The 21,758-nt window shown below is 40.6% G+C and overlaps 4 protein-coding genes across 7 annotated transcripts; 2 read left to right on the forward strand and 2 right to left on the reverse strand.

Moving 5' to 3' along the window:
* Positions 1-1,701: 1,701 nt before the first annotated feature.
* LOC102712855 (probable peptide/nitrate transporter At3g43790) lies at positions 1,702-9,163 on the reverse strand. Of its 4 annotated transcripts, none has more exons than XM_006662654.3 (17): positions 8,819-9,163; positions 8,273-8,313; positions 7,796-7,856; positions 7,575-7,677; positions 7,376-7,478; positions 7,238-7,291; positions 7,099-7,161; positions 6,432-6,481; positions 6,274-6,349; positions 5,870-6,070; positions 5,149-5,236; positions 4,817-4,902; positions 4,628-4,735; positions 3,348-3,392; positions 3,178-3,259; positions 2,808-2,851; positions 1,702-2,224 (listed from the first exon to the last, which is right to left on the reverse strand). In XM_006662654.3, the coding sequence occupies exons 1-17, from the start codon at positions 8,982-8,984 to the stop codon at positions 2,198-2,200; spliced, it is 1,398 nt and encodes a 465-aa protein (XP_006662717.1). In that variant the 5' UTR covers positions 8,985-9,163; the 3' UTR covers positions 1,702-2,197. The 4 variants fall into 4 exon arrangements, with proteins under 4 accessions (XP_006662717.1, XP_006662716.1, XP_015698104.1 ...); XM_006662653.3 differs by having other exon boundaries at positions 1,707-2,224; positions 3,171-3,259; positions 8,819-9,156; XM_015842618.2 differs by lacking the exon at positions 8,273-8,313 and having other exon boundaries at positions 1,708-2,224; positions 3,171-3,259; positions 8,819-9,154.
* Positions 9,164-9,707: 544 nt separating this feature from the next.
* Positions 9,708-11,577, forward strand: LOC102713310 (L-aminoadipate-semialdehyde dehydrogenase-phosphopantetheinyl transferase). Its single transcript, XM_006662655.2, has 5 exons — positions 9,708-9,844; positions 10,005-10,137; positions 10,540-10,778; positions 10,900-11,071; positions 11,180-11,577. The coding sequence occupies exons 1-5, from the start codon at positions 9,708-9,710 to the stop codon at positions 11,339-11,341; spliced, it is 843 nt and encodes a 280-aa protein (XP_006662718.1). The 3' UTR covers positions 11,342-11,577.
* A 347-nt stretch (positions 11,578-11,924) lies between these two features.
* Positions 11,925-14,232, forward strand: LOC102713582 (calcium-dependent protein kinase 25). Its single transcript, XM_006662656.3, has 6 exons — positions 11,925-12,970; positions 13,050-13,165; positions 13,264-13,431; positions 13,526-13,653; positions 13,750-13,849; positions 13,958-14,232. Exons 1-6 carry the CDS (start codon positions 12,004-12,006, stop codon positions 14,057-14,059), a joined length of 1,581 nt encoding a protein of 526 aa, XP_006662719.2. The 5' UTR covers positions 11,925-12,003; the 3' UTR covers positions 14,060-14,232.
* A 3,597-nt stretch (positions 14,233-17,829) lies between these two features.
* On the reverse strand, positions 17,830-20,871 carry LOC102713859 (dual specificity protein phosphatase 12). The gene is made up of 6 exons (XM_006662657.3): positions 20,308-20,871; positions 19,533-19,585; positions 19,356-19,420; positions 19,199-19,277; positions 18,511-18,810; positions 17,830-18,339 (listed from the first exon to the last, which is right to left on the reverse strand). The coding sequence occupies exons 1-6, from the start codon at positions 20,733-20,735 to the stop codon at positions 18,185-18,187; spliced, it is 1,080 nt and encodes a 359-aa protein (XP_006662720.2). The 5' UTR covers positions 20,736-20,871; the 3' UTR covers positions 17,830-18,184.
* Positions 20,872-21,758: the final 887 nt, after the last annotated feature.

Genomic DNA, 21,758 nt, shown 5'->3' on the forward strand with positions numbered 1-21,758 from the left:
GTAACTTTGCGGTAGCTAATTCATCAAAAAGCTATTAAAAAATACGGCCATAGTAGCAACATTGCAGTCATATTCGATCGTGTGACATCAGCTCTTCCGTCAGCCAAGCTGGCTGCAGGCCCGGCCGGTTGTTGCTACTTCAAGTCCCATCAAGTCACGATTTCGCTCGCATTGCATCAACCACATGCGTGCCAGACAAGACTAAAATCTTCACAGTTACGAATGGCACAGGAACATGCATGCGCACGTAATTTCATTTAAAGTATTTTTTTATAAAACTATATTTTAATTAAATTAGCATAAAACTATGATTTAAATTTGTGCATCACAGAACTATATACTTAGTAGCAAATTTCTTTGAAAACTATAAATTAAGGTTTTATATCACAAAAAAATATTTAATAGTAAAATTATGAAATAAATACAAGTTTTAGAGTTTTACTATTATATTTTTAAGTTACAACAGTTTTATATAGTTTTGGGATAAATTGATGTCAAATCTATAATTTTGTGATACAATACCTTAAGTCTATAGTTTTATGAAAAAGTGGTATTATGTAGTTTTGTAATGCACACCCTTAAACCTATAATTTTTTTAAGAATTTGATCAAACTATCTGGAGTTTGGTGAAACACTTTTTATTTATTTGTCCTCATTAATTGTCGGTTTGTTCAGAAAAAATCGTCGGATGTGATTGCAATTAAAATGTTGCCGACGCTGGCAAATCATATCGATCAATCCCTAGCTTTTGGTCACTCTCTAGTGTGATTAGTGAACCCCACTTTGTGTAAGTAAATCAAATATAGTAGATGATACCCCCACGCTTTGACGAAAAATATATGGATAAATGTATCATGAGTACGTTGAAACTATGGATGGACATAATTTAATATTTTTGCATATTAATCTTTACAATCGAATAAATTATACACAATGTTTGCATGAACTATAAATATAGTTGTTAGTGAGTTATGACATGGCATGTCCGCATGTCAAGCTTATTTAGCATGCTTGCATGAGATTTAAATATAGTAGTTGCTAGTGGGTGATGACGTGATATATTTGCATAATGAGCTTTATAGTCAATGGATAAGAATTATATAGAAAAAATAGATTCATTAGTATTAGTGCTTTGTACTATCTTACCCTCGTCAACACCCATTTGATTGATGTATTGTTGTTTAAGTAGTGGCTTAGATGTTGCCTCGTTTTTGTCAGTTAGCACTTAGCAGTAGACGATTGCATACATATTCTCATATACTAATGTTCATGTAGCCACCATTGGCATCATTATTGTTTAATGCAACACATAGATTTTTGCGCTATGGAGTAAGGTACCAGTATTTAATCAATAGCCACTGCAAGTCCGCAACCACTAGGAATATGTTTAATTTGCACTTTTGCAGATTCAGAGCACTTCACATCAAAAGGCTTTATCAAATGAGAACTCTTATGTTACTACATCAATATAAATGATATACGTTGAAGTGTAAAATGGTCGTCCACTTAATTATATTATATACGTTGAAGTGTAAAATTTGATTGGATAAATTTTCCTTCTTATATGTGATTAACAAGCATACATTTGATGCAGACATGGAGCGCATCACAAAAAGCATTATCTGATACTAGATAATATTATAATATGTCAGCTGTCACGCATGTACAGTAATTATAGTTACAACCTAAAAACATGGGAGGAAATTAAATTTGTACAATTAATATTACGTGGAAGATTGGCATTTGTTTTATCCTCATTTGCAGCTTGCGCGATATTACTTGGAAAGGTGATCATTTTTCTAATCTTGGAATTTAAAAGAAAAGGAGTTCTAAATACATTCCACACATTACAAGTACTAATACAGTGACTATCATTTACACCATATAGGATAGATAATTATTGTTCCTTAAATATGCACAATAACTCAAACATATGGTATCGCTTGACTCTTGCATGGGAGCCGGCTCATCTCTTTTTGCCCTTTTCTCTCTCCTCCAGCTAGGCTTATGCTGATGTGGATTTTTCTACAGCTAACCTATATAGCCTACTAGTATACCTGCTCTAAACATGCCATGTGACACAAATCTCTCAATAATCCGGACCTTAAGTACATGGAGAACTAAGTTGAAGAGAACTGCTATGGCATAGCTAGAAATGGTCTGAATGTCCAAATAAGTTCCAGATGTTCAATAATGATTAAAAGAGAGAACACCATTTGGTCACCTACATAAAAAATGTAACAATGAAAAGACAACAAAAATAAACATAAACAGTGATGATGCAAAGAATAAGAAGATCAAAGTGATGTATTAGTATAAGCTAGCAAGGATCATCCAACATCTAGTACTTTCAGGGCATCGTTAAGATTAATGTGACCCATATAAGGGATATGAATATATCTCAAAACAAAATCAAAATACGAAATCTCTATATTACAAAATACAAGATATACTCCCTCAATTCAAAAATTTAACAACTTGGGCATTCAAAATTTATCCCAAAATATAACAACTTATGCACATATATTTTCTTTCCACCCAATCACAAACTTCCACCACCAAATTTGTCTCACCTACTTCTTATCAATCAATCAATCACAAGCTTTTATTTAATTGTACCAACTTTCTAAATATCAGTGTCCTACTCTAAAAATAACTTTTTATATTTTTAGATGGATGTAGTAGTTATTTCGAGCAAGGAGTTAAATATCATAATTCGGTATACATACATTTATCCAACCAATGCCCTCTATTTAATCAATATAAGTTTCTGATACTTCTTTATAATAGTATTATTGTAAGATTACCTGGAAAGAAAAAGGCATGTTGGCGTTTTTGTGCCCACGAAAACCTGCATAAACAATCCCAATTAATATGCCAACAAGATTCATGACACATATCAATTCAACCATTGCATTTTATGAGCAATAATCTTCTTAGTTATTGATCACTCAATTTCAATATTTATGCATATTAAGTAATAAGATTCTCTCATAAATAAGCCACTTAAACCAATATCATTTCAAGCATAATCGAGCTCAATCTTAGCATGCTGATAGCCCTAATCCTAAAATTCAATTGTTGGGACACACGATAGGATTTTTTTTCTTTATAAATAACTTAACTTATAGATTTACAATGTAAATACTAGAAAAGAAATTTGTACATACACAATACCAGCTCCAGCCGGAGCAAATGCCTTGAAGAAGGACATTAATGTGGTGGCCAAGCCATTTGCAGTTGCTCTTTGATGCTGAGGCTATTCATTCGATATTGAAATAAGAATTAGCAAATAAGTGCTCGTAGGAAAGAGTAATGTGATTTAAATTATATAAAGAGATACATACCACAGAATTGTTCTGAAGAATGAAAGAACATGTAACAATAGTAACCTAAAATGTAATAACAAATGAGAATGTTAGTGGCCAAGACTAATAAAATATATTTTCTTATTCGTGTGTGTGTTTTTCTTCTAGGATATAAAAATGAATTACCATATATAGTGATTTTTCTAATTTTACTTGTATGAAAATATTTATAAAAATATATTTTTAGTTCAAAATTTTGCCAAAAAAAAAGGAAACCAATGCCCTTTGAGAAGGTTTTGAAACAAAACTCTCTCCTAGAGAGTGTGACGTCCTATGTGGGAGGCAGAGGGTTGTTGGCCTCAGCTCAGGCCGTGGCTTTTTGCAGGGTGTTTAGGGGCGCGCTAGCTAAAAATGCAGCGGCTAGCCAAGAGGGACTAGGAGGGTGGCATTTATGCAGGCTGCCCCCTAAACACCTTCTAGGGGGCTTTTTATTCGCTAGGCAGTATAAAATTGCCGCCCTCTCAGCACTCCACCACGTAAAAGGGCCAATTTATGTGTTTTTTATAGGTCAACCTTAAACGTCCTCTAGGAGAGCAGCAAGGGGGCCGTCTCGGTCGACAGCAACAACCCTTCATCATATCTGTCACATAGGATATCACGCCCTCTAGGAGGACCTTTTTTCTTTAAAAAATAGAGAGAAAACCCTCCCATATGGCATTGCTAGTATATTTTGCAAATTTTAGAACTAAAAATATTCTTTTGTACATCTTTTAATAAAAAAAATTATGATCTCAGTGGCAAACACATAGTTACACTTCCTCTATAGTTCTACATTTCCCATTTATAGTTCCCTATGTTTGATTGCTATTATAACAAAACCACTGATATTTTAGGGGGGGAAGCAATTTACTTTGTAAAAATGTTAATATTTTATAAAAAAATTACTTGCAAAAAATATTCTTGGAATTTCCTAAATAAGAAATTTTGTTGAACCTGGAAAAATTGTTAGGCTACAGTAGTCCTGCTCAACAAAGTAGCAACAAAAAAATGCAGCTTGTGATTATATCGTCCAGTAGGAAAGAATAGAAGAACCACACTTTCTATCTTTAATTTGTTGTAAGTCATTGTACTTTAGCACGAAGGATGTACTAGGTACACAATTAATTAATTTAGACTAAAAATTGTGGTTCATTTCAGTTGCTTCTAAAAATTGTGAAAGATCTGCTAGAGCATGTAGAGACAAGAAAATGGGACTATATAAATATCAATCAATGCTGCGAGAATGCATGCCTATAACTTCAGGTTTTAAGTTTACTCACCACAAAGTTATTTTTAAGCACCGATGCAATATTTACTACTATGGATAACCAAGGTCTTGAGAGATAAGTCATGGAAGCATAACCAAAAAGTAGTGCCATAGAAAGAATCTGCAAAAAAGAAGATATATCGACATTTTTTAAGAACAAAAGATGAGCTTTCATTTATTAATGAAGGAAACTTGTACTTACTATTGCAACACGAGAAGTGTTGATTATTCCAAGAACTTTCACAATATGTGGGTATATAAATGTCTGGTATAAAAGTATGCTAGCACCTATAGTAGAAAAAAGAGATAAATTAAGATTTCGGTTTATTCTCGACCATTATACTATGCTACCATTTATGCATTGTCAAGCATATATAGAAAAGCAGCGTATGTAATAAATCTTTGTGAGCCATCCCATGACAATAAACATCAAAGTAAAAAAAAATGGGGAGCTACTACAAAAGCAATGTAAATTTTTTAGCTATCTTGAATGTAATGTAGGAACATTGACCAAATTAATAAGTTGGGATGTACCTGTAATTCCAAGAACTTGACCGACATCCTCAGACGAGAAATTTAGTCCGCCATATTCTCTGTCACTTTCAGACCATAGAGAAAATATCTACAATATGATTTCAATTATCATTAAAGGTTGACGAAAACCATCTAGTTTAAAGAAAAAATATTTTATAAATAAAATCCAAAAGAATGACTTCTCTGTATTTGACTAAAAAAAGGATGATTTGAATGAACTGATCCTCAAAAGATAATACCAAGACATAGGAGAAAGATTGCAAATATAAAACCTTAGATATCTAGATAGCTTTAGAACAAATTGTATTGCTATCTTAACAAAACCATGCTACCTTAATCTGTTTGTTTAATTTTTGACTAATTCCCTATGCTTTCACCGATAGGGAGAACACAACTGAAATTAAATAATTCATTTGCCTATACTCATATTTACTAGGAGTATTAGATTGCATGATCTAAATTACAATATAATATTTCAAGATATTAAAAGCTTATGTATTTTTAGAAGAAAAACCATAGCTTGTAACATGTAAAAACTATAAATAAAAACATTTTCAAATTATTAATAGTTCTTTGGGGCACTCTTTTGGGAGCATTCTAAAGGTGTATGGATAGAACGTATGTTGGTTATCAACTTGAAAGCAAACAAAAAAAATTTGATAGACATGCCAATTAAGCTAGAAAAGGCTACAACATTAGTCTAGATACAGTTAGTACATACCTCTGTGTAAGCCATGTCATCAAAGGAGACAATGCAGAAAAGGATGATAGATGACATCAAGGGCCAATTCTTAAATAAGCTCTTATTTTTAGCTGCACTAATGTGTTGCTCAGCGAGCTCTTCAGAATCAAGTAAATGTGTACTCAAAGATTCATTTTCACAATCTCCATTTCTTTCTGTTGCATGCTTATGTAGTGTTTCCTGAAATTTTAGGAAACATATTGTTTTCAAATAAAAATAGGCTATTTTCCTAAAACTATCAGGGAATTTTAAGTAATTAAGATAAAATATGGTCTCATGCAATTAAGTAATTAAGATAAATTTTACCTAAGGGAAGCATAAAAGGAAATAATTGTGTATGTTGCATTGAATATTGGTAAGAAAATTTGGCTAATAACACCTACCGGGAGCCATATGCAGCTTATGAGAATAGCGAGGCAGAAGACCGACATACATAAACATGGTAAAAAATATGGGAACCTAAAGAAAGATTCACAAGAATTAGTCATTTGAGGCTAGTTATAGCAATTAATACAATTATATTTTCAATGGCAATGAATACCTTCCAAATAATGAGTTGGTAGGAAATAGATTTGGGTATTTTTCTGATGGCTGCCAAAGAAACAAAAGCATTATAATAAACATCATGAATAATTTGACCATGTGCAATCTCTTTGGTATTGAAATTTAGGCAACATCTCCTACAGGACAATCAAAATTTGTGGCCTTTGTTGCTAGACATATGAAAAACATGGCACGGCTCGAGGACACCCAAAAAACTGGCAATTTGTTGGAGTAGACTATGGCCATTATTTTATTACTACCAAGCCATAAAGAGATAATAATTCCAAAAGGACGATTGTATTTGTTTGGGTCTGGTTCAACCAGATCAGAGCCACACTTTGTCCTGACTCCTGACGCCGACTCCCCTTCTCCAAATCCTAGCAATAGCAGCAATGACAATGAAAGAAAGCACCTTCTGCTACCGTTCTTGTTAGCCGTAGTTGTTGTCACTCCAATCTTACAAGCTATTGACCTGAGGGGCAAACTTGAATTTTCTAAATGTTTCTTTCTTCACTTGGACTGAAAATAATACAATAATGCCATGATGTCCTCTAGCAAATTATCAATTTTTAGAGTGGCCTTAAGTCGTGTCGTGTTTTTTTGGAGTCTGGTAGCAAAGGCCACAAACTTTGAGTGTCATGTACTAAATTTTGCCTAAAATTTACCTGTGCAAGATATCCACCAATAGCTGGCCCAACAATAAGACCTATTGCCCATGAGGTGCTAACCTAATTATATAAAAGAATGTCATAATTATGCAATTGAATAATAGTGAAATTATACACTAAAAGTTTGTAGTTTTACCAATGATAACCCAATGGCTTGATGCTCTGGTCGACAAACTTCTATGGCATAAGCCTGTAAAGCCCAATTGCAATATGCTAGTTATCAAATGTTAATAGTGAATAGCAAATAGGAATTTAGATCATTTAATCATCGTACTCTTATTGGTCCAAGTAAGCCATTTAATGAACCTAAAAGAAATCGTGTAGTTATCGCCATCCAATATTGTGTGCTTAGGCCAAACAGAGTATTGAACACAAATCTGATATCACAATAGGGTGAAGCAATCAAAGGTAGATCATAAAGAAGCTAATACAAGTCATTGCTAGCTTGGTTCTATCTGAAGAAAAAAACTTACGCAGAGAAAATTCCAAAAATGATAACGGGCTTCCTCCCGATATAATCTGCTACCATCCCCCAAGCAGCAGAAGTTAAAGCTCTACCAAGCATATATGATGCTCCTAAAAGATTAAAAATTTTAGTTGACTAGGTTTGTTAGATCAATGTGTAAAAAATGTTGGTCATTGATAGTAAAAACAAGACCTTTATTATATATAAACATTTTCATCTCTTACGTACCTACGAAACCTGCATAGAATCCAATGTCTTCTACTCTTTTTGCAATATGCAAGTCTCTTATCTGTTGTGGAGAAGAGAAGTGTAAAATAAAATCGGAGGTTATTAACTCTTATTTATTGTGGAGAAGTGAATTATATAACCTTATCTATTTTTTTCAACAACATAGAATTGGACGGTAGGACAACAACAATAAATATGCAACAGATAACAAACTGTATACATAGCTTGAAGAATTAGGTGGCAACTTTACTGTTGCACCTGTTGCAATACTCACCAACTAGTTAATACAAATGGAAATTAGAGAAATTTGCATGGCATGGATGGCAATCATCATTTCATGAAATAAATACAATAAAATTATGTGGGTTACAAATTACAGCAACGAGAAATAAAAAGCACATGATTTACAATTAAACTTATACCATGTGGAGGATATCGTTGATGCTATTATTTTACAATTAGATTAGAAATACATACCATGAAGTATAAGAAGGGAAATAATAAGGATATCGGCAAACCTGGTATTTAGTTACAAAGATGAAAGATTAGAAATTAACCTGAACAGTTGATAGCAAATGTTCACATAAATGGAACAAGATAAATAAAGATACTAAGAGAGTGAAAAAAAAACAATGATGTAGAATTTTGCTCCAACCATTGAACCAACAATTCGATGTTTGGATCATTTGTAAAAGGGTTTTTTTATCATCCTTGAAAAGTACCTTAAGATATCACAAATTTTACACTAATAAAAAATATGGTATCTTGAGATACTTATTTAATAATGGTAAAAAAGCTCTTTGTAAAAAGAGTTTGATGTTCAACAGGGATAATTGCATACCTCAACTTCACTTTCACCTTTTACAAAACAATCACCAAAGTAAATGCAGAATGCCAGAGGAAATGAAAGAAGAAAGAAATGGAGATGCAGTCGGCCGGAGTACAAAGATTGGAGAGACGATTAAGCAGAGAAGGAATGGAGTATGCGGGCATGATGAAGCAGGGATGGATAGAGGCGCGTACATGAGACGAGGATGATGATCCAGATGTGGAAGAAGCGCAGGTAGGGGACGCCGGGGTTGAGCGCCTTGCTCCGGTCGACGGCGCAGCCGGGGCAGCCCTCATGGTAGTACGCCGTCTCCGGCAACGGCGGCGCAGCTGCTGCTGCTACCTCGTCGCCTGCAGCCATCGCAGCTTCTTCTTCCTCCCTCTTGCTGTTCCCTGAGTTGCTGGCTCCTGACAAAGATATCTCAACCTACTGTCCTCCTCCTCTATAAGAACCGATCGACATGTGGTCAATTCCCCCAGAATTATTGCGATCTCTGGGTCTGCGTGGCATGCTGTTAATCTATCATTTCCGAGCCATTAATCATTTGATCTCTGTCTCCTCCAAGTGTGGACGAAAAATCAATAGAGTGCAGAACAGATCATATATGGCAGCTGTTGCTGAAAGCCTGAGAGCGAGAGATGGAAAGACTTTGATGGCTACTACCTCTGTCACAAAATAAGTGACTAATTTTAGACAAATTAGTACTCAAGTAAAATAATCTTCATGCCCATATCTATTGACCATGGTTTATTTTCTTCTAAACCTCAAAGTAGTCACTTAGTTTGGAACACGTTCTTCTATGATTAAAATGATCACTTAATTTTGGATGAAATTGATGATTTGACACTTATGAGTATAACAGTGAAACAAAATATAAATAATCGAAATCAAACCTCTCCACAATAGTACGTACATCTTGAGATTCCTTTGTTGATTTGCATTTGTATCTGCCATGGCAGCATCAGCATGTATGTGCCATTTGGGCTTCGTTTAGCTTCACAGGCCTTGTGCACGAGGCCCAGGCCGGCCATGGCCTATGTATGTATGTCTCTCTCACTCCTGCAAATCCAATGTTTCAGTAGGATGAAGGAAGAAGCGAAGCAGAGCAGCGGGGCGCGGCGGAGGTGGCTCGTCGACGCCTCCCGCTGGCGCCCCTCCCCCGCCCAGTTCCAGGCCGCAGCTTCCCTCCTCCCGCCGCACGAACGCACCGCCATCACCAGGTCCAACCCTTCAAGTCTTCAACCTTACCACCATCCATGGCTAACGCTTTCCTCCTGAGTTCCTCCTTGCCCGCATTCATTGATTCCACCCATTGACTGCTGCAATTCAGCCTCTAGATGATCTCCTCCTCCTCGCGACCTCACCGGTGCAAAGCTGCAGATTTGTCAGGGAAGACGACAGGAAGCGGGCGCTCGTCAGCCGCCTGCTCCAGTACTCCCTCGTCCACCATGCCCTCGGAATTCCGCTTCACCAAATTCGCATCGACCGCACGCTTGAAGGGAAGCCCTACCTGGTAGACCTAGATGCTCCTGCTAATTCCTCTGTCTGCTCTTCAAAAATTCCAGAATCCATTTCTTCAGATTCACTTCCAGTCCTTCACACTGTGTCAGTTTCTAGTTTCTACTGTAGTGGTACAAAATGTGAACAGTTTATTTGGTTGGAAGAATCTGCAGACGAGCATTCTTTGATATTTCTCTCTCTATTGATGGAGAAGAAGCTAGTTTTTCGTTTCATAACTGTGCAATTAGTTTTTCGTTTCATCTATGTTTAATGCTCCATTTAAATGTTCAAAATTTCGTTTTTCGTTTCATATATGTTTAATGTTCCATTTAAATGTCTAAAAATTCGATGTGATGTTTTTGGGAAAAAATTTTAGGAACTAAACAAGGCCTCAGTTAAAAACATGTTGTTGCAGCAGAATAAAAATGGCAGCTTTCCAGGCTTCAACTTCAACACGTCGCACCAGGGAGACTACGTTGGCATAGCATCTGAGCCTCTCTGCCTCGTTGGCCTGGACATTGTGTGCATCTCCAAGCCTCAGGGAGAAACTGCTTTGGAGTTCATAAAAAACTTTTCTTCCCATCTCACAGATCATGAGTGGAACTGCATTGTTTCTTCTGGTAGTCCTGATGAGATGTTAACTGAGTTCTACATGTATGGATTTGTTATTATGCAGCTTTTGCTTTCAGAACAAATGCAAGGTACTGATCATTTTTAAAAAGCTCAAATCTCTTCAAAATTTAATAATTTTGGTAGCACATTATTCTGTATGTAGGTACTGGTGTCTTAAAGAAGCATTTGTCAAAGCTACAGGTGCTGGCGTTGGATTTGGGTTGCAGCGTTTGGAATTCCATCATACAAACTGGACTGATATTTCTCTCTCTATTGATGGAGAAGAAGCTAGGAAATGGAGGTTTTGGCTTTTCAAGATTGACGAAATGTATATGGTATGCATGAATTATTCTTATCGTTTACAGAGCCTAAATGTGGATCTTGTCCTTCAGGTTTTGGTCTTTTGACAGGTTGTTTGCTTACCATTATCAACACCATTGCAGGCATCCATTGCGAGAGGGCATCCTGAGGATGCTATTGACAGCTTCAAGAGAACATTGTCTGATGTGGTTGTTCAGGAAGAAGAATTGCAAGGTGCATTAGATATTCCAGAAGAAGCTTTCACTATATGGACTGTTGAGCAACTTCTACAATTACACGATTAGCTGCCTTAAATTGTGCAGTGAATACTAACGCAGGACTAACTCAACAGATTGTAACAATATCTAGCCACATCAGAATTAGGAAATGTGTCCTTTTGTTTCACTTGATGCGATTGCAGAGATGGGAGCTTAGGGTCTATGTCATGTTTTTGATGTTGTAAAGCAAACAAGCATTGCTGTAAATCTTAAGATAGCATGAGTGAACAATTTTATCACCTCAAGAATAAAGAAATGTCCTTTCCACTGTAAGCTTACCTTTACTCGTATCTTTCCTTTCGGCGAGGTACCAAATCGTTTCTCACCATTGAATCTAGCTAAGCAGGATGTGCATTATTCGATCCAACGATCAGAAACGATTAGATACCGGTACCTCGAGATACAAATGGAAGAATGGGAGTAAAACTCAATTATTAGCAGCCAATTGATGTATGATTGGTCACAGGGAAATCTAATCGGAAACAATCATTGGCAACCAAGAATAGCCAACAGGCAAACCTAGGAGACGCTCACTCCTTCCCGCCATTTCCTCCCAACCCGCCAAACTCCATAGCCATTTCTTCTACCAAAAACTAAGCCCAAAAAAAGTTATCTGGTGGTCGTCGTCTCTTGATGTCTGTAGCTGCCTCTCCGTCGCCGGAGCAGGCGCGCACGCATCTCCCGACGCCATGGGCCAGTGCTGCTCGAAGGGTGCCGGGAAGGCCGTCGCCGGCGACGAGGCGGAGCCGGGGCCATCCAAGGCGGAGCCGCCGAGCCGCGGCACCTCGTCGAACAAAGGCAAGCAGCAGCCGTGCTCGCCGGCGGCCAACAAAAAGGCGGCAAGCCCCATCGGCGACGTGCTCGGGCGGGCCATGGAGGAGGTGCGCGCGACGTACTCGATCGGCAAGGAGCTCGGGCGCGGGCAGTTCGGGGTGACCCACCTGTGCACCCACAAGGCAACCGGCGAGAAGCTGGCGTGCAAGACGATCGCGAAGCGGAAGCTGACGAGCAAGGAGGACGTCGACGACGTCCGCCGCGAGGTGCAGATCATGCACCACCTCTCCGGCCAGCCCAACATCGTCGACCTCCGGGGCGCCTACGAGGACAAGCAGAACGTCCACCTGGTGATGGAGCTCTGCGCCGGCGGCGAGCTCTTCGACCGCATCATCGCCAGGGGCCACTACACGGAGCGCGCCGCGGCGGCGCTCCTCCGCGCCATCGTGGGCATCGTGCACACCTGCCACTCCATGGGGGTGATGCACCGCGACCTCAAGCCGGAGAACTTCCTGCTGCTGAGCAAGGGCGACAACGCGCCGCTCAAGGCCACCGACTTCGGCCTCTCCGTCTTCTTCAAGGAGGGCGAGGTGTTCCGCGACATCGTCGGCAGCGCCTACTACATCGCGCCGGAGGTGCTCAAGCGCAAGTACGGCCCCGAGGCCGACATCTGGAGCATCGGCGTCATGCTCTACATCTTCCTCGCCGGTGTGCCGCCCTTCTGGGCCGAGTCCGAGAACGCCATCTTCACCGCCATCCTCCGCGGCCAGATCGACCTCGCCACCGACCCATGGCCCAACATCTCCTCCGGCGCCAAGGACCTCGTCAGGAAGATGCTCAACATCAACCCCAAGGAGAGGCTTACAGCATTCCAAGTGCTCAGTGAGTTCAGATCAACACAGATTGTTAAATCTTCTCATTGTAATCTAGTTATCATAATTAGATTTGGGTTAATCTGCAGATCACCCGTGGATCAAAGAAGATGGTGATGCTCCTGATGTGCCACTTGACAATGTTGTTCTCAACAGGCTCAAGCAGTTCAGGGCCATGAACCAGTTCAAGAAAGCTGCATTGAGAGTAAACATTACTTCTCTTCACATACCTTGTTGGAATTGGATTGAGCAGCAGCAGTTCATCAAAAGTTATATCTTAATTATTGTTTGGATGCGATGTAGATTATAGCCGGATGCCTGTCAGAGGAGGAGATCAAAGGGCTCAAGGAAATGTTCAAGAACATCGACAAGGACAACAGCGGGACAATTACACTTGAGGAACTTAAGAACGGGTTAGCAAAGCAGGGCACCAAGTTTTCAGACAACGAAATTGAGCAACTGATGGAAGCAGTGAGTCCCCATGGTGAAGCTACAAGCTTTAGTTTGGTTCGAGATGAAATGCTAAAAACTGATAGGACTCCTGGAAATTCCTTTCAACTTTCAGGCTGATGCCGATGGCAATGGAATGATCGACTATGAGGAGTTCGTCACCGCGACGGTGCACATGAACAAAATGGATCGAGAAGAGCACCTTTACAAAGCATTCCAGTACTTTGACAAGGACAATAGTGGGTAAGTTAAGCATGAAATCCTGCAAAAACTGATATGGCAGAAATCTGAACTTCAGAGATTAAACTAGCATGCACATTTATTTCATACCTCTTGCAGGTACATCACAAAGGAGGAGCTCGAGCAAGCCTTGAAGGAACAAGGGTTGTACGACGCCAAGGAGATCAAGGAGGTCATCTCAGAGGCAGACTCTAATAATGTAAGGAAGAAATGCTCTGTAAATTCTGTTCATGTAAAACAGATGAAATTGATAAAGCTGAAAATATTTGTTGCATCAAGAGGGGCTGAATGCATTTTGTGCATGTAGGATGGGCGGATAGATTATTCAGAGTTTGTGGCCATGATGAGGAAAGGATCAGGCTGTGCAGAAGCATCAAACCCGAAGAAGAGGCGAGATATAGTTCTATAGCGAAACAGGTAGTGTGTATAGTGGCCGGTTTGTGCACAGTATCAAATGTGCACTTACCACGAGTGTAATGTACACAGTGGAATTTCCTTCCAATTTCATCTCAGGTTGGGCTCAGATTCATGGATGGTCTTGTACAATGTACTGGCTAGTTACTTGGGAAGATGAATTTGTCCCATCATATTTGTTCAGACATCTTGTGCACTGCATGCTTTGTTGTCTGTGTCCTACCAGAAAAGCAAGCCCCACCGAGGCACCGATTACTGGTACATCAGTACATGCATGAGGAAGCATGCTTCTACTGCTTGTTGGAGGAAAACCATTGAGGAAAGAATGAATCAGTTTGATGTACTCTGCAGGATCTGTTCTACAACAAATGTTCCTTCCACCCCAGAAAATAATTGAGTTAAGAGAAGCCAAACCAGTATAAAAGGGCGTTAGCCAACTACGTGCTTTCATTAACTTATGTTACAACCAGATGAGTATGAGAAGATGACAGCAGATCCATTAAAGTAGTTTGAATAAACAAATTCATAACATCTAGTTTCTGCAGCTCTCTTTACAAGGATCTGATCAAACATTTCAGTAGCATTATGAAAAAGGATCTGGAGAGTGAAGATCTACTGACATCTGAAAAACATCACAATATTTTCTTAGCTGGTGCAAAAGCATCACAATATCACTACCTGGTTTGATAGAAAGAACCACCTAATCAAACACCTGAAAATTTTGAAATATATACCGTTAACTCAAAGTTAAGCAAATGCTTTCTTAGAACCAGGTAGTGTCAATTCAATGCAAGGTCACCATCACTAGCCTGAACCAAATATATCTTAGAAACTGACCGGCAGGAGAAAGAGGACAAAATATATCTCAAGTTTTTTACCAGATACATTGGGATTCTTCCTCTCTTCACAACCACTAAATTGGGAGGGTATTCCTACTAAATTGGCTATAAAATGAACTCTACATTCAAACAAAATTTCCAAGGAATGTTGCATACATACCAAGGAAAATTCATTTAGCAGTTTGTTGAGAACCGTTGGCTTGCAGTGCTTCACGTTCCTTTTGACGACGTTCTCTCTAAATTGGACATGAAATTACACAAGAAACATAAACTGAAAAATGCATACAACATATAAAGATCATAATGTGCAAAGAAAGAACATCATAATAGGATAAATAATTATAGATGGCCCTGGCACTGCACTCTCTTGAATTGCAAATAAATCTGGATAGGATGTAGGGAATTTGTACAACAAATTGGATTGTCATTTCAAATGCAGACCAGTTGATATGACATGGCAATGCCTTATCATGGTACACGTGTAGACACAATTTGCCAAAATTAATATTCAGAAACGAAATGTGTTGGGCCGATGCAGGTGGGCACGAACTAATGAAATTAGTCCTTAATCCTGCCAAGGACTGAGGGACATATGCTACGAACAAAGCAGAAAAAACTTGCAGCACATCAGCAAGGCATTTCCACAAACAGTTAGCGCGCGTGTTTGGCATAAGAGACGTACCCAGCGTTCCCAGTAGGGATGGAAGCAGACGAAGTCGTAGACGGGGGAGATGGTGTTGAGGAGCACCAGGTTGACTCCCATGAATACCAGCAGCCCCGTCATCGGCCGCGCGCGGTGCGGCATCCTCCTCTCTTCTCACCTTCTTCCCGCTAGTCGTCAACTCGAAGCCACGCAGACACTGGGCGACCCCGCTGGTGCGACGTCCAACGCCGCTCCGTCTCCGGAGGGAGTCGCGAGTTCTGCCGCTGACCGGCCCTCCGGCGCCGCCGCGCGGAAGGGCGTGCGGCGCGCCGGCGTGTGTGAACGGGGGTGAAGGGGATTTCACTGACGGACGTACCGGTAGAAATGGGCCTCAAAGAACGCTATTTCCGCTGCGAATAAGTCCACTTTGACTCCCTCAAAAGAGGTCCGAATCTAATATATGACCCTAAGCTGTAAAACTAGATATTTCAACCCTCGGACTGTTAAAACCGGTGTAATTTAACTCCCTGGGCGGTATTTCAACCCTCAGACTGTTAAAACCGGTGTAATTTAACTCCCTGGGCGGTATTGGAGGATGGTTTCGCTGACGTGGCGTTTATTGGCAAGTGGGCCCCACATGTCATCCTCTCTCTTTCTTCTTCTTCCTCCCTTATCTCTTTCTCCCCCTTCGGTGGAGCAGTGGTGGGGCACCGCGGGGAGGCGGCGACGGCGACCGCAGGCACTGGGCCACGTCAGCTGCGGATGCGACCATGGGAGGCGGCGGCGGTGGTCCAGGGCGCGGGGCCGCGGCGGCTGTCGCGGGCACGACTACGGGCCAGAGTGGTGGCGGTCGACGGCAGTTGAAGCAGTCTCGCTCCTGGCCAGCGTGCACACAGCAACACGCAGCCAGGAGCTCGCGGCAGCACGCCAGCGAGACACGCGCGCCGCCCCCTCCGCCACCCAGCAGCAGCCAGCTGCACCACATGATCTCGAAGCTCACCGGACAGTGGATCAACAATAGCTTCCAGACGCTCAGGGCATTTGCTCCCACCCGGATCAAAGGTACAAGAAATCAAGATCAAGCATCGCTTACTCATCTCTAATTACACTATTTTCTCAATGCGATCTGCAACTTCGACCAACCAATCGACCATCTGTAGAGGGACAAGGCGACGGTTCTCACCAACACAACCGAGTACATGGACAAGCTGATATCGCAGGTGTCCGAGCTCGAGGAGAAGAACCGGCAGCTGGAGGCGCAGCTCGCCATGCATGCCATTGCCGGCGAGCCCCAACAGACCGCAGCCTTCGGCGGTGGCAGCGGCGAGGAGTCGTCGAAGAGGGTACGCATCCACGTGGCCATCGCCGGCTCGTCGGCGTCGCATCGGTCCCGGGAGGTGAGCATCAGGGTGGCGGTGCGCGCCGAGTGCGACGTGTCGAAGCTCGTCGTCGCCGTGCTCTCGCGGCTGAGTGGGATGGGCCGCTTCGGCGTGGTGTCCATCGATGCGAGGCAAAGGAACAGCTCGCTTGCACAAGCACAAGCCAGTCTTACGCTGCGTGTCACAGTACGATCTCTACCATCACATCTCGTCTCCTTTTGAAACACATGAAATTTTATATTCTGTACAATTTTTGCACTTGAAATGGTTCGCTTTTAAATCTAAGGTGGGAGAGAGAAAGGGAGAAGGGAGAAAAAAAAATAGAGATTATGACATGTGGATCCCTCCTGTTAGTGGGTCCCACAACATATTTTTGTGTGTGAATGACAGATGGGTCCCAATGATATTTTGTTAATTCTAATGCCATGTAAGCGCCACGTGGGATCAAGACTTGGTCAACACCGCCACGTCAGCAAAACCACCCTTCAAAACTGTTAAGGGAGTCAAATTGCACTGGTTTTAATAGTTCGAGGGTTGAAATATCCGGTTTTACAACTTAGGATCATGTATTAGATTCGGACCACTTTTGAGGGAGTCAAAGTGGACGTATTCCTTTCCGCTGGCATGAGGCCCAAAACGAAGCCCACGCGCGTGGATGAGGCCCATTAGGCCCACGAGCCCACTCGTCGTAAGGAAGCCCATCTTAGGGGTCGGGAACAAAAACTATAACCCCTCACATCATTGCCGCATTGCTTAAACCAAACGCACCTGTTTGAATTTCTTGTTCCGGGAAAAAAAACCATGAGATGTTCTTGATCCGTTCTATATATTACAAGACTTTTTAGATTTATCTAAATTTATCCATATATCAATATATACGTATCTATATTCATTAGTACACATATGAATACTATAGAGTCTTATAATACGAAATAGAGGGAATCCTATGTTTGTCAACAGAAGTACTCGTGTGCAAAACAGCATCAAAGACTGCGAGGCATTTCGCACAAAAACTCCAATTCGTGCTGCTGGCAGCTCTCAGATCATCAGAACCAACACTTGCAACTGATGGTTTCTGTTACTAACAGCAGCAATACAAGTGGCGGTTTCTGTTACTACTGCTTCATGTTGTATCTATATAGTGCACGATGGATCTGAAAATTTCCACATTCAAGTTCCTAACTAAATATTTCTGACGAAAATTGGTATTTACACCAGTTCACGCGTCCTGAAATAATCTGCTAGCATCTGGAAACTATCTATGTCGTGCTGATATCAACTTTGCTCTTCGAAATTTGAAAGGCTGGTGTAATCCAGCTGCCGCAGTTGCACTGGATTCCTGACCAGTTGAAGTATCCAAGCCGTGCTCCACAGTGGATGCACGATAGCTTCCCCTCCAAAGCACCATCTTCCACTGATTCATCGTTAACAAAAGCACCAATTAGAAATGATCAAAACAGAATCTCATAATACATCAAATAAACTCTTAGCAGTCAGTCAAAACTTGTTTGCTATGAACCTCACCAGTATGAGATCAGTCATTTGTGCCAGTAACTGCAAGGGCTAAATCGTGGTGACGAATTACCTGGAGTCATCCACTTCAGAGGCTCAACAAACAATGATGAGCAATCTTGTTCCTTGTTATGTGACTGGCCACCTTTCCGTTTGTTGTGCCACTGAAAGCAAGATTCACCTTCACCAGGCGTATGGCTGACAACATTCTCCTGCACAGCAACAATTCTCCTGCACTTTTTGCAACGGTATGCTGTTTGTTGGTTCTCCTTGTTTGATAAACTCTGAGCAGAAGAATTATGCTGTTTAGGAACACCCGGGTCATCTTCAAATACATGGTTTCCTACTTTCTCTCCAATTTTGTAGGATTGTCCTGTGAGAGGTCAAAAATGTAAAAGACAGAAAAGTCCGGTAAAAGTTTGCAAAAGAAGATGGTATGCATAAGAGAAAGGCAAAAGAGTAAGGTGACCCAACATTTCCATTTGACAAGAAAAATTATGAAGAAGTAAGTAGGAAACATTAAGAGGTGTACGACTACAGAATTGTTTTATTTTCGAAAAGGGTTGCATGAATAGCATTCATAATCATGGAGAATTATAGGCCACTACTCAGAGACATGTCATGTTGAACTTTATTAAAACAAAGAGTTTCCATTCCCTTACTTAAATGAATGCTGACCACCACCTTAACAGTTTCTCTAACATACTAACCTCACAACCAGTCCTACAGTAACAAAGAATCCAAGATGGATCATGGCTAACCTAGCAATTTTAAGCGGAATCGCTTGTATAAAGGACTTGAAGTATCAACTTTGAAGCCCATTTCTTCAAAAAGTTTCAACTGCAAGTTACAACACATTCAATTAAATAAAAAAGAAAGCTTTCAGCAGTAGCATGTAAGCAAATCATAAACAATTACCTGCTCAAGAAAACCATCATTTGGGCAAACAGACTCATTAACTTCCTTTAGAGATTCTAGTGCTTCTGATACAAGACAATAAACAGAAGACATAAATAAGGCTCAGGTGATCATCTGTAGTAATAACTGTGTAATGTATGAAAAATCACACGTTTTGTTGAATAAGAACATTCAAACCTTCCAGATATTTTCTTTCTGTTCTCATAAGATAAGCAGTGATGATAGTAGCACTGCAAGCAAAGAAAAGAAATTCAGAAGCAATGCTGGTGACAGGTTATACACCTCTAAATATATTTGTCATAACCAATGCATCAAAACAGAACATGATACAAGGAAATTCACATTCCATCATATATTTATGATTATTTTGGTTCCACAAGCATTCAGCTTTCTTACTTGCCAAGCTCTTGAAGCTAGCTGTCCTTAATGTCAAACAAATAGGCAAGCAAATATATGTCATGCCAGAACTCGAAATATCCAATCAAGCTAGCTAGTTCCTGTTGATTAGTCCACTACACTAAATTTGGGAAACTCTATATTTTGGAGTTCGAGCGTCGGAATTAGAGTATCCCCAACAGCTCATCTAAATTTGATCATCATATCTTCGTTTCGATGATCATCTAAAACACTTTCATCCTTCGTATTCCTTTGTACTCCAACAAATCATCTATATATGGCATCCTCTATATCTATTTAGAGGATTGGAGAGAAAACATCTAAATATAGAGTTTCTCCCTCCTAATATGGATGACATCCAAAAATAGATGATAAGATAGATGTTCTGCTGAATCTCAACTTTTACTCTTCATCCTATTCTAGGATGGCTATTCTAGGATGGTGGCTCTATTTCTAGGATGGAGGATGAGATGGATGAGCTGTTGTCGATGCTCTAAAGATCATAACTTTACAGAAAAGCAAAAGTTTGTCGGAATGTTAGTGTTGGCAACAGTACCTTCTGGAGACCCCAGCAAAGCAATGGACAAGGACGTTCCCCTCCTTCCTGCCGCCATCGATGAAATCAAGACAGGGCTCGAGGTGATCGAGCAGGTTCTCCTCCTCGGTATCCCGCAGTGGCACAGCCATCCGCGTAACCCGCAGCCCGACCCCAGCGCACTCCACCACCCGCATCAGCCGGCCGGGCGGCACGGCGGAGACCGGCGGCGCGCCCTCCTCGCCGGCGACCACGCGGCGGACCTCCTCGGTGGGGATGGAGAGGCCCGGGCGGCAGTCGGTGATGAAGGAGATGGAGGCGGAGCTGACGACGGAGAGGACATGGGTGAAGCTGAAGCCGCCGGTGTCCTGCGCGGAGGCGGTGGTGGTGAGCGCGGCGATGGCGTCGTTCATGTCGCCGAAGAAGAGGCGCTCGCGGACGAGGTGCATGGCGACAGGAGGGGAGGGGAGGAGGCCCGGGAGCCGGGAAGGTGGAATCGGACGGCGCGCGTGGAGAGAAGGGTGGAGCAAACCCTAGGGAAAGACCGTGGTGAGCTTCACTGAAGTTCCAGTGCGGTGGTGGAGAAGACGGAGAAGAGACAAGAGCGTTTCCGAAAAGAATTTCTAACTTGATTTCCATTTTCGTTTTATGAATTACTCCTTGGTCGCAAAATATATCCCGTCATTTATCGTAAAATATAGTTATTTTTTAACTATCTCTTTATCTCAAACAATCGTAATCATTCTCGATTTAGTTTTTCTAGCGACTCTCTTCTCACCTTATAAAATATTTTAATTTTCACTATATTTATATTCATATGAGTACTAGGAATCTATATTTTCTAGGGTCAATTTTACAATAACGATTTAAACCCTTGGTAAATTTATAATTGTCCCTAATATGAAAGATTGTGTGCCACAAGTTATAATATAACTTTGATCGAACATGGAGAGTTATCAAATTACACTAATTAAAATTATAGTACTCTAAGGGGTTGTTTAGTTTGCAAAAAAAATTTGTAAAAACATCATATCAAAACTTTAACACACATTTGAAGTATTAAACTTAGTCTAATTATAAAACAAATTTCAGATTCCGCCTGGAAACCGTGAGACGAATCTTTTGAGTCTAATTAATCCGTCATTAGCATATTTTGGTTACTGTAGCACTTATGGCTAATCACGTCCTAATTAGACTCAAAAGATCCGTCTCACTATTTCCTACGTAACTGTATAATTAGTTTTAATGTTTATATATATTTAATGCTTCATTTATATGTCTAAAAATTCGATGTAACGTTTTTAGAAAAAAAAAATTTATGAACTAAACAGCCCCTAAATACTCCCCTAAAAGCCTTTTTACTTTCCAGCATTAGGAGAACGGCGTTCAATAGGAGCAATACAAATTCTCCTTTTTTTTTATCAAGTTTCTGATTTTACCCTTGCAAATTATACTTCAGTAGCGACCAAAAA

Source organism: Oryza brachyantha, chromosome 11 (genome assembly GCF_000231095.2).
Source record: "Oryza brachyantha chromosome 11, ObraRS2, whole genome shotgun sequence".
Taxonomy (NCBI): domain Eukaryota; kingdom Viridiplantae; phylum Streptophyta; class Magnoliopsida; order Poales; family Poaceae; genus Oryza; species Oryza brachyantha.